At 33.4% G+C, this 12,342-nt stretch overlaps 1 protein-coding gene across 3 annotated transcripts in view; it reads right to left on the minus strand.

Annotated features, from left to right (window-relative positions):
* MACROD2 (mono-ADP ribosylhydrolase 2) overlaps positions 1-12,342 on the minus strand; it is a 2,318,796-nt gene that overhangs the window by 74,489 nt on the left and 2,231,965 nt on the right. For all 3 annotated transcript variants that reach the window (XM_074209420.1, XM_074209421.1, XM_074209419.1), the window contains 2 exons: positions 8,551-8,625; positions 8,226-8,318 (listed from right to left, as the gene is read on the minus strand). In XM_074209420.1, coding sequence (XP_074065521.1) covers positions 8,226-8,318; positions 8,551-8,625 — 168 coding nt within the window. The remainder of the gene's footprint in view (positions 1-8,225; positions 8,319-8,550; positions 8,626-12,342) is intronic.

The following is a 12,342-nucleotide window of genomic DNA, read 5'->3' on the forward strand; positions in this document are numbered from 1 at the left end:
CCCTTCCTTCCTTTCTCCCTGCATTACTGCCTACCTCTCTCCCTCTCTTTCCACTTCCCTCCCTTTCTCCTTCCCTCTTTTCCTTCCTCCCTCCCTTCCTCCCTTCTTTCTTTCCTTCCTTCCTCCCTTCCTTCTTCCCTCCCTTCTTTCCTCCCTCACTCCTTTCTTTCCTTCCTTCACTATTACTATAGGAACAGGCATTACATTTTTCTGCTTTCTACTTTTTATTTTTTTCATATTTGCAAGTCTGTTATTCATATTTGCAGTCCTGCAACTAGAAACCCGAAATAGAACATGTTTAAAAGCCAAGATATAAATTGGGAAAGTATAGCTGGTTGGCCTTGAGTAAGTCACTTAACTTTTCACTGAATCTTAGTTTCCTTATATTAGCATGGCAAGAATTATCACATCTAGCTCCCAGAGTTGGTCTGAAGATCCAACTAAGTGACTAAGGCAAAACCATAAATGCATAACCATGATGCATAACCATAAAGCACAACATACATTAAAATCACTATTTTCCTAAGGACATATTGTGGTTCATTGTTGCCTGTACTGGTAGAGGAATGCCAGTGAAATCAGATGCTAATGAAATCTCAAGTCCTCAATCATTGATGTATCCTAAATTGTTATGAAATTTTTATCATCATTATACTGAACAATATAAATTAAATGATCCTGTCCTTGAAAAAAAGTTGACAGGTCTACAAGAACCAATCAGTTTATATATATAAAAAAAATTCTTCTCATGCTAATAAGACTGAACAGATGCACAGGTGAGATACAGTTTGGTACTTTAAAAGGAATCTTTTTTTTTTTTTTAACATTCCTATTATTTGAAAAAGGACCGGAAATTTTTACCTGAACTATTTTCTCTAACCATTTGTTCTTTTGGTTGACAAATTTCATCCAGAGAGTACATTCTTTAAAAAATGCAGGGGGGAAAACGAAAGACCTTTTACAATGAAACAACTGAAAACTAATGATGGTGTTACTACTGTGAAAAGTATGACATTACTGAAACCTGAATCATTTGGGAAACATGGTTGTTTCCAACTCTCTTCTGGGATACAAAGGTTCTCTGTAATTAGAGATTGCCAGGAGGATAGTTCATTAATCAGGAGTCAACAGGGTCCACTTTTGGAACAAGACAAAGCATGCATCCAAATACTCTTTTTTGCCCCATCCTATATTGACTCCCAAGAGCACCGAAAGTTGAGGAAACTTATTAAGAATACTATTCTTGAAGTATATAAAGAAAAAACAAAGAACTTGGACAGATTTGTTTGAATTGCCTTAATGATGGAAAACACTGGGGGGCTATCTCATGGTGCTTTGTGGACATAATAAATCCCAAATGAATTCATCAGTAGTGGTGGAGAGAGAGAGAGAGAGAAAGGCTCACTGTCTATACATTCACTTAAAGATGGTGCAGTAATCAAATGAACTGCAGAAACTTGGGATTAAGATGGATGGAGATAATAATTGAACTGCTCATGAGCAGAGAATGTGTGATTTTTGAACTTAAGATTTCTCTTTTGCTCTAGATGAGGGGGCCCTTCAGACATCTCACATTCTTAGGTTCACAGCAAGCCTTAAAGATGTCAGTATATTCAAAGCATAGTGGATGGAGTCAGGTATATTGGGCTTAGATTTTGATTATTATATTTAATAGTTGTGTAACCATGGACAAGTCACTTTACCTCTCAAATACGCAAGGAACTCTGAGATTCTAAGAAATAGGTGAATTTTGATGTGCTCTTGGTGGAGTGATAATAGCACCAATAAAATTATAGGTACTAGATGTACTGACCTACTGATACATTCCATTATTTGTCCTGATGAACCTCTTTTCTCTAGTCTAAGTCTATTTAGAATAAAGGAAGCAAACATTTATTAAATGCAAATTATGGTCTAAGCCTCATGCTAAATATTTTTCAAATAGTATCTTATTTGAGCCTGCCTTATAACAATAATTGAGAATTATTATCCCTGTTTTATAGTTGAGGAAACTGAGGCAGAAATGAAGTGCTTTGTCCAGGATCACCCTATTGGTAAATATCATGGCCCAGCATTCTGGAAGGAATTCTCTAGAAGGATCAAAGAAAGATCCCTGGACTACCTTTAGTTTTTGGTCAGCTGAACACAATAAGGTGTGAAAAAGACTAGAAATGCAGGATAAGTTTCCATTAATTGGATGAATATAATGAAAAATACACCATTTAAAACAAAAGACATTAAGCAATAATGTTACAACAAAAGTTTCAAAATGCAGCAAGGTTTAAAATATGAAGAAAAATTTAAAATGCTGATTTCATACTTAAAATAGTACGATTAATAACCATATTTTATTTGCTTCAGAGCACTGAGAGAAATAAATAGTAAAACAACTTGAAGGTTTCACTTCACATACAGCAAATTGACAAAGATGACCAAATTTTAGAACAATTAGTGTCAGGGAGGTTGTGGAAATACAGATAATGCTAAAATACTGTTAGTAGAATTGTGGATTCTGACCAATTTGGAAAGCAATATAATTATGCAAAAAAGGGACTAAATTGTTTATCCCTTTTGAATCATAATCTCAAGAGTCCAACATATTCCCCAAGAAGGCAAAGAAAAATATGACATATCTATCTGTCTATACTTACATACATACAAATATATGTATATATGTGTGTGTGTGTGTGTTTGTGTGTGTGACTATAGAAAGGAAGTATGTATAAGTGTGAATATATATATTGTTCCTACTTTGTTCTAAAAGAAAGCCAATCGCATCAGGAGAGTGATATGTTGACTTGCATGTGAATAGGATTAAAGTGAGCCAGAACTGGGCAGTCAGCCTCACTCTCTTCTCCAGAGATAACAATGTCCCACAGTAAGACATAAGACAGTATAACTAGTGATGACACAGGATATAGTAAGTGACCTTGGCCTTTTAAGGTCTTTTGTAGATCCCAGTTTGTCTGAGGCACCAACCATTCAGTAAGCTAGGTAAAAATTGAGGGAAAAGATGACATATGTTGCCTTCAGAAACGAATTGAGCTAGGAGAGGAAAAACCTTAATGTTTGGCCAGAATAGATCATGTTTGTGTGTGTTCATCTACATATTTATATATATATATATATATATATATAAATAATTATATATGCATATATGCACATATACATGATATATGTGAATTATTGTGTGTGTTATATTTATATATATGAATTATTTAAGCATAGATTTTAGTGTAGCAAAGAGCTAGAAATAAAGATGTCCATCAATTGGAATATTGCTAAACAAATTATGGTACTTGAATGTAATGGAATATTTGTTGAAAGCAATGACAATTATGATGACTACAGAGAAACATGAAAATACTTACATGAATTGTTATAGAGTGACATCAGCAGAACCAGGAAAATTTTAATACAATTATTGTAACAATATAAATGAAAATGATTTCAATCACACATTCTCTGCTCATGAGCAGTTCAGTTATCATCCCCATCTATCTTAATGTAAGAACAAAATTATCAAAACTGAATACTGCAAAATTATAATGTTCAAATGACTCCACAGAAGAGATTAGAAGACATTTCCTTCACTCTCCTCTTCCTTGCTGAGGTTGGTGACTACAGGTATGGAATAGTGTATATATTTTCAGACCTTTTCAAATATTTGGCTTAGTTTTGCTGATTTGTTCCCCCCCCCTTTTTTAATGCAACAAGGGATTACTCTCTGGAATGAAAAATGCATATAGAAATAAAAGTGATTTAAAAATAAAAGTTATTAATAAAAATCTAAGATAGCAGGAATTTCATTTTAAATTAAAGTTGCCACATTATTCTCTTTCTTTCTATGGTTATTAAACTCATTTATGCTATTCTACTTCTTTTCAAACATACTGTAGGTTCTGATGGGACAAACTTTAAATTGATTAGTTTATGAGGAGTACCTTTAGTTACATGGACTATATTTGAATGACTATATTTCAAAAGTAGACTTTATGCCAGCTGAAAATTCAAATGTCCCATGGATTTTCTCATTGTGCTACTATGTGACTTTATCAGCATGAATTACTGCTGCATCTTTTCTTCCTCTTTTCAAGATCCATCTTATGGTATAACTAACTTTCAGACTTAATGTAACATCTGTGTGGATTGACCTGGGAGTGATAGAAGATGGGGTCTGGAAGATTATCTGCACACACTTCTTTCCTTTAAAAATGCAGCAAAACTGGAGGAAAGGTTATGAATTTCTTACTTTGTCTGGAATTTAAATGAACAGATTTTGTTTCCCATAGAAAGAATCTTAGAGCAAAATAGATCTTACATTTCAAAATAAACTATATAGGATATCTACAAGTGTAGAAGAACACGTTTCCTCCTTTTTGAAGATAGTTTTTAAAACTTAAGTGAACACAAAACTAGGAAATATATTCAGAACATCTTTAATCTCTGCCTAACTAAATACCTTTCAAAGGGGAGTAAAATATAATTCTAATACTTTGGAATTTCACTATTGCTTTTCTTCTATAAAAAATAAAATTAAATCAATAGTCTCTTCTTTAAGGATAGATAACATATTTTAGTCGAAGAGATTAAATTAGGAATATATTGGAGTCAGCTCTAACAGCTTGTGAAAGATTGTCAGTGTGAGTAGTCATACCTTAGAAGTAGGCAAATGAAATAAATTAAATTTTAAATTATTTTTGATGACCTCTAAATTTAAGAAATTGTAAATAATTCACATTAAACTTATTTATTTATTTTTAAATTATTTGTTCTGAATTTAAGAAAGAAAACATTTACATAAATGTATTAGAATGGGAAAAAAGTTGATGGTAGATTAAATTGTAAATCTATTATATACAACTTGCTATTCCTTTTAAATACACACACACACACACACACACACACACACATATATAAAACATCTGATTTTTTTGTTTGTTTTGTAGGCAATAGAGATTAAATGATTTGTCAAGATCACCAAGTTACTAAGTGTCTGAGGCTAAATTTGAACTCAGGTCCTCCTGACTCCAAAGCCAGTGCTTTATCCATTTACCATCTAACTGTCCCTTAAACATATAACTTATAAAAGTGAGTGTTTTTCATTTTTCCTTCTTTCCCACCCCCAGAATCCTGGTTTAAAAATTAACTAGTATACCCCTAGATAAAATGGTATAATGGATATAGAGGCTTAATGTTAAAGTTAAAAAAATTTAGGTTTGAGTCTTGTCTCTGATAAATAACAGTTTCATGACAATGAAAAATGAGCCACTGAAAATGAGGGTCTAAGTGTTGCTGATCTTTATCATTGCAGGGAATTTCTATTCTGGGAATTCTCTATAAGAATAAAATCATATATAAGGTCAAAAATATTTTATTAGTCTTTTTTCAAAATTGGTATGGAGTTTCATATTATAGAACCATAGATTTAGACTTGGAAAGGAAGCCTGGAGGACACTAAATTTAATTCCTTCATTTTAGAGATAAGGAAACAGGTTCAGAAAAGTTGTGACTTATCCAGGTTTTAATAATTAATAATTATAGCTAGCATTTTAGTGCTGCATTAAGGTTTCCAAAGTGTTTACAAATAGCTTACAACCCAGGAAGGTAGGTACTGTTATTATTCTCATTTTACAGATGAGAAAATCGAGTCAGATTTAGGCTAAGTGGCATGCTCAGGGTCATGGCTCATACCTAACAAAGGATTTGAACTAAAATCTTTCTGGTGGTGCTCTATTCACTGTGTCACCTAGTTGCTCAATATAATCAGAGGAGGTAATAGACAAAGATATGGATTAAGAAAACTGCCCTGTTTCGTGTTTGTGTGTGTGTGTGTGTGTGTGTGTGTGTGTGTGCGTATTTGCCTCCCAAGCTCCTTTTCTTCAAAGTTTTAAAATCTGTTGCAAGAATGATTAACAGGCAATAGAATTAGAGGCAGGAGAATCTAGGTTCAAAACTTATCTCAGATATTTACAGAAATATTACCCTGAATAAGTCACTAAATATCTCTATAAAATAAGGTTGTTAGGCTCAATGACCTCTTGAGTTTCTGGCTAGCTCTAATCTTAGCTGGATCTAGGGCATGATATCTACATTTAAAGTTACCTTCCAGCTCTAAATCTATGATTGTCTGAATATAGCTGTATGTAGTTTATTGATGAAGCTCTATTAATTAGTTAATTTTTTTAAATGGGTATGTGTGGGCTAGGGAGGGATATTTGAAAGTATAGGTTACTGGACCCTTTTCTTGTTTATTCTATTCAAGTCATATTTAAACTGAATTTGACAGCAACAAATCAAGTAACAATGGTGAAAGTTTTTCATAACACCTTCAAAGATAGATACAATATATATATATATATATGTATATATATATATTCATAATCTATGTAACTTTTACCCAACTCTCAATTCTTATCCTAATCCTAATTCCATTATGACCCATAACACTATCCTACACATATGACCCTACCTTTATATCTGATTCCAACTTCAGCCCTTACCTGAAAACTAGACCTTCCTTAGCTGAACACAAATACTGACACCAACTCTAATGCTGAACCTAATAAAAGCAAGGGGAGTATGTATTGAGTTGAAAAATCATAAATTTTTGCACATTCATCATAAAAATCAAATTAATTAACCTTTTATTTTAGCTGTTAGCAAGTAGAAAACTGTATTGATTTGTTTTTATCCTCCCTTTTTACTTGGTACTATTATGTGCAGAAAAGTAGTAAAATACTGAAAACATAAAAGAGAAATAATGGCACTGGATAATCCACCTAGAATCCCAGTCCCAGGATAACCAAGAGTTGTAAGAGTTGGTAGGACAGATGGTGAAATATAATTATCAGAATGTGTTAAATGGAAATATCTGCCTATAAGGGACAAAGTTACATGCAGAAATAGTTTGAAATGTATTTAGTCCATTTGCTTTGCATGAGGCACAATAAAAAATGTAAATAATTACTAGCAATATAAAATTAACCAAATAGGTATGTCATTTCTAATGGCTAGGCAACCATATTTTACAATATGGATAGGCAATTGAAACAAGCAATTTACCTGGATTAGAAAGAAGGATTCTATCAATTCTATTATCTTTGTCAGTAATAAAATATACCACCAATATTATAAACATGACTAGCAATTAGTCTCAACTGTGATTTATTGTGGGGAGAATGCTATTACCCTGTTTGTGTGCAAGGAAGGAATCTAGTGCTATTAACCGGGATATATATTGGGGGAAAAAAGTGTCAATATTACTAACATGGTTTAGCAATTAAGTTAGTGTCAATGTAGCTGTCAAAAAGGGCTCATCATTAGGAAGCTGTAGTTAGTATTGATGTTGATGTACCATAGAGATTATGTCTGAGTTTTAATTTGCAGCCCATATTGATCTTTGTGTTGCTAAAGAGGAGACCCATCATGTTACTATTTTGCATGTACTTTCCAATTAAGCATTAACTTAAATGTAACAGCAAGGATGAGATCATAGATGTAATTATTTTAAGCAGTTGTTTTACATTTTGGAAAAGCTAGTTTTCAATGTGGTGAAAGGAGCAGTAAATACTCAATTCCTCAGAGATTATTTACCTAAAAAATCGTTGGAGACTATGAATTTTTATCTTCAATTCAAATATTGGCTTCTTTAACTGCTGTTTTAAAATTGTCTGTTAAAAATGTGTTCATCCTTTCTTTGTCTTCAGAAGCCATTTTTGGGTTCACTTATTTCAACAGTAGTCAATATTATGGTTTTGCAATATGGGGGAGAAGAAAGTTGCAATTTAAAAGGTTCACATAATGTGCATATTTTCCATAAATTGCTCCTTTAATCAGCATGGTATGGAGACAGACAGTATAAAATCAATATGAAAAGGTTAATGTATTTGTTTTAAAGTCATTTCTGAATTTTCTCTGTCTTGTGTTTTTTCTCTACTACATAATTTCCACTTCTCATAGGCATCCTCAATGGTATCATTTCAAAAATTGGATTGAATCCAAATGAGTAATAAAATCTTCACACCACCTGGAAAAAATACTTTAAAAATTACCTTATTGAGTTACTTCTGGGTTTTAATCCACTTCTGAAAATTGTTGCAGGGTTAGAATAATATTTGGGTTTTCTGATCACAAACATAAAACATGAGAGAATAACTTTGATGCTTGAAATCTGGGTAAGAATCAAAAGGAAGACCATCTGTACATTTGAAGTTTATTCCTACCTTTTTCATTTTCTTTTTCTTCTTTATCATCAGTGGCTGCAGTAACTTCAGGTTTCGGAACAATTGGGACATCTTCTTGGTTTGAGAAAGGTTCTGAATAGAATGAGATGAGAAGATATTGAATGAGTAGGGAAACATTGAGAACTGTGGCTCCAACCCAGAATTCTGACTTATCTTTAACAAGTTTCAAAAGACACACTGAAGCACAACTCCATTTCCCAGGCAATACTATTCTAAAAAAAAAAAAAAAAACTTAAGAAGTACAGAAGTCACGGTTCACAGATTTATCTCATTCAATGATCGCCTCATATTCTGGGTTCAGTACCTTCTGTTTCCATGTATGAGCTCTGGGATTCGATCTCCATTTTCATTTCATTCTTCATTGAGTCATCATCATGTCCTGTTAAGAGCACCAATTGAAAATAAAGGAAATGTGATATTTATGACCTTATCTTTTTCTTGGAAAAGAAAAGAAAGAACAGCAGAGATCTAATTCTAATCATATTCTGTGAAACTGGCAAAAGAATTTGAGTACAATTGGGAGTTAAAAAAAGGCAATTTTTGAAAAATGGCCAAACATTTGATCAATTCTGAATTATCTGTGCTGAAGGAAAGAAGAATTGTCAGGGGAAATATCCTGGCAATTCAGGCAAAACTACTTCTTTTGGTATGCATTATCTTGAAAATTGTTCCATTTTTCACTTTTCTTCATATTCAGGAGGTTTTAATATTTTAATGAAATTCTAATTTGGATGAAGATGAATATCTATTTTCTAGTCCCATGCAATCCTCATGATATTTTTGTGGAAAAGAACCCTGACCTTAAAGATAGAAAATCTTCATTAATTTCCTGGTTTCCTATTTTCTAGGTATGTGGTCACAGTTAAGACATTTTTACCCTACTATACTGTAAAATAGTGATAATACCAAGTTGTTGGGAGAAAAACTCTTTGTAAACTGTAATGTTATAGACAGGTGAATTAGTTATGAAGTGTGAACTCCTAATGTCTATGATATAGCTTTTTCTTTCCAAAAATTCATTTGTACTATCATCCCCAGATCAACTTTGCCAAAGAAACTTGAGTGATAATAAGTCCAATGGTTTATCAAAACAGACACATATTACCTTGATCCTTGTGTTGTGGTACCTATATAGCTGAGTATCTAAAGCACTGGAAATGGGTTTAGAAAAATATGAGTCTAAATCCTTCTTCATATGAATTGAGTGACCCTAGGCATGTCACATAACCACCGCAAATCTTTATTCATCTGTTACTACTCAAGTGTACTAATCTGAAAATACAGCTAATATTATCACCTACTCCATAGGATAGTTTTAAGGTTGTTATATTATAATACAAAGAAATATAAGGAAAGTACTTTTCTAATATGTTTTTTAAAATATATATAATTTATAACAAGAAATCAATAATATATATTTACATTTGTTATGTAAATATGAACTATATTTATTAAGCAATAATCATAAGTTAAATAAGTGAAAGAGCACTTTTTTCTGACATGGATAATTTAGTAGGCAGATTAGCCATATCCCTCTTGCTATGTATATATATATATATATATATATATATATATATGTATACACACACATATATAATATATATGTATGTATATATTGTTTCAATCCTAAGGGGATGAAAGTTGAAACCATCTATTCTGCAGTGAGGAACAGATTTTGTGACAAAAGAATATGACAATCTTAGATGATTTAAGATGGTTGAAGGGCCTGAGTAAAACTACAGGGATGATAAGATCTATTTTAATGCCTTCAGATGCTTCATTTCCATGACCCCTACACAATGTAGTAGAAGTTTTGTTTTTGTTTTATGGAGTTTTTTTTTTGGCAAGGCAATGGGGTTAAGTGACTTGCCCAAGGTCACACAAGCTAGGCAATTATTAAGTGTCTGAGGTAGGATTTGAACTCAGGTACTCCTGACTCCAGGGCTGATGTTCTATCCACTGTACCACATAGTTGCCCCTAGAATGTTTTCCTCACATACTCATATCTATGAGTATGCATGAGATTCTAAGATATCCCTTCCCTAACACCAACATTTAAAGTTTCATTCTTATCATACTTGAAGCTCAGTTGCAGGAAGGATCTGAAAGAGTAGGTTTTACTAAATATTTAATCTATGCATAATGGATTAATATAATTCTAAATGAGTTCTGATTATCATTACCAGGAAGGTAAGCTGTGGTGGAAATGATGGGAACCTCTCAGGGAATTCAACATTGCAACTTAGAGTTTTTGAGACAGGAAACAAAAGCCAGGAGTCTCACAAGACAAAAAGTTAATGAACTTGGTTTGGTACATATTGAGTTTGAAGTATTGGTAGGAGATCCATTTGAAGCTGTCCTGGAAATAGTCGAAAATGCAGGTCTGGTGCTTAGAATACATGTAAAGACTAGAGACAAATATTTTATATTCATGTGTACAGAAGTAGTAAAAGTCAATGGGGTTAGGGTAGTTAAAAGAATTACCAAGAGGGAGTATTATAGATGGAGAAGTCTAAGGGCAGATGTCTACCTACCCCAAAATAAGTATCACAAAATAGGATTCAATCATAGACTCTCCGAGAGTGAAGAGACTTTAGAAAGCATGGGGGACTCAATAATCTCCCCTAGAAGGGTCATTCAAATTCTCCTTAGCTTTTTCTAATGAAGGGAGAACCATCCCTCCCAATGTAACCAATTCCACTTTTGGATAGCTTTAATTGTTAGATAGCTTTGCCTTACATTAAACCTAAATTTGCTTCTCTGAGACTTTTATTCATTGGTTCCAGTTCTATCATTTTGAACTGAACAGAGTAAATCTAATTTTCTTTCACATAAGAGCTTTTCAAATATTTTGAAGGTAGATATTGAGCAAGCTAGACTCTCCTGGCCATATATTGTGATCCATCACACTCGCCCTTAGGTCTTCTCTTCCTCAGAATTAATATCCATATGTCCTTAAAAGTATCATAATAGGGGCAACTGGGTGACACAGTGGATAGAGCACTGGTTCTGAAGTCAGGACAACCTATCAGTTCAAATCTGGTCTCAGACACTCTCTGCAATGTGATCTTGGGCAAGTTACTTAACCCTAGTTGTCGAGAGAGAGAGAGAGAGAGAGAGAGAGAGAGAGAGAGAGAGAGAGAGAGAGAGAGAGACAGAGAGAGAGACAGAGAGAGACAGAGACAGAGACAGAGACAGAAAGACAGACAGAGAGAGAGAGAGAGAGAGAGAGAGAGAGTATCAAGGGAGCTTACTACTCTTACTACTCTTAGTCCCCATTGTGGGGCTGATATGAAAAGAATAATAAATTAAGGTCTTCATTCTCAAGTCTCACTCCAGTCCTGGAATTCATACACTGGAAGAACCCTCCATCCCTTCAGCTTCACCTGCTGATAGGATGGTTCCTCACAGACCCTCCATTCAAAGAGGTTGCCCAGTGTGGCCATATTTCACTCCTCTCCAGGGTATACTCTGTACCTCTTCTATCATGTCCCTGATCTTCATGTAAAGCCTTTCTCACTATCCCAACTTCTTCTTTGTCTTATGCATTGTCTTCTCCATTACAATGGAAGGATTCTTCAGAGTAGGATCTGTCTTTCTTTGTGTTTGCATATTTTTTGTGTAACAAAAAATTGTTGTCTTTTAATACAATATATAATGTTTGGTACATAGTAAGAATTTAGTAACTGTTAGTTGACTTAGTGACTGATTGCTCTGTGCAAGAAGTGACCCAGGATTCAAAATTTATCTTAAAAGGAGCTATATACATGAATATGTTTTTCTTTTCATTAAGTTGCCATTATCAAAGAACCCATAACTATTCTACTTTCACTTATGAATTGACCTGCTGATTTCACCTTTTTCCCTTATGATAGTCTGTGTATGTGTTTTCTATGTTTGTCTCATCAAACACAAACTTTCTCATTCTTCCCTACCCCTCTCCCACTAAACAAAAAGCATGCTTTTTAAATGAACTTTTGAGCTTTATGCCTACAGTGAACTCTCAATTATCCATTTTAATAGTTAGCAGTAGAATAGATAATCCAAAAATCATTTGACTTTGAAATGTGTAATATGATTATCTCTAGAGCAGATT

The sequence above is a fragment of the Macrotis lagotis genome, chromosome 1 (genome assembly GCF_037893015.1).
Source record: "Macrotis lagotis isolate mMagLag1 chromosome 1, bilby.v1.9.chrom.fasta, whole genome shotgun sequence".
Taxonomy (NCBI): Eukaryota; Metazoa; Chordata; class Mammalia; order Peramelemorphia; family Peramelidae; genus Macrotis; species Macrotis lagotis.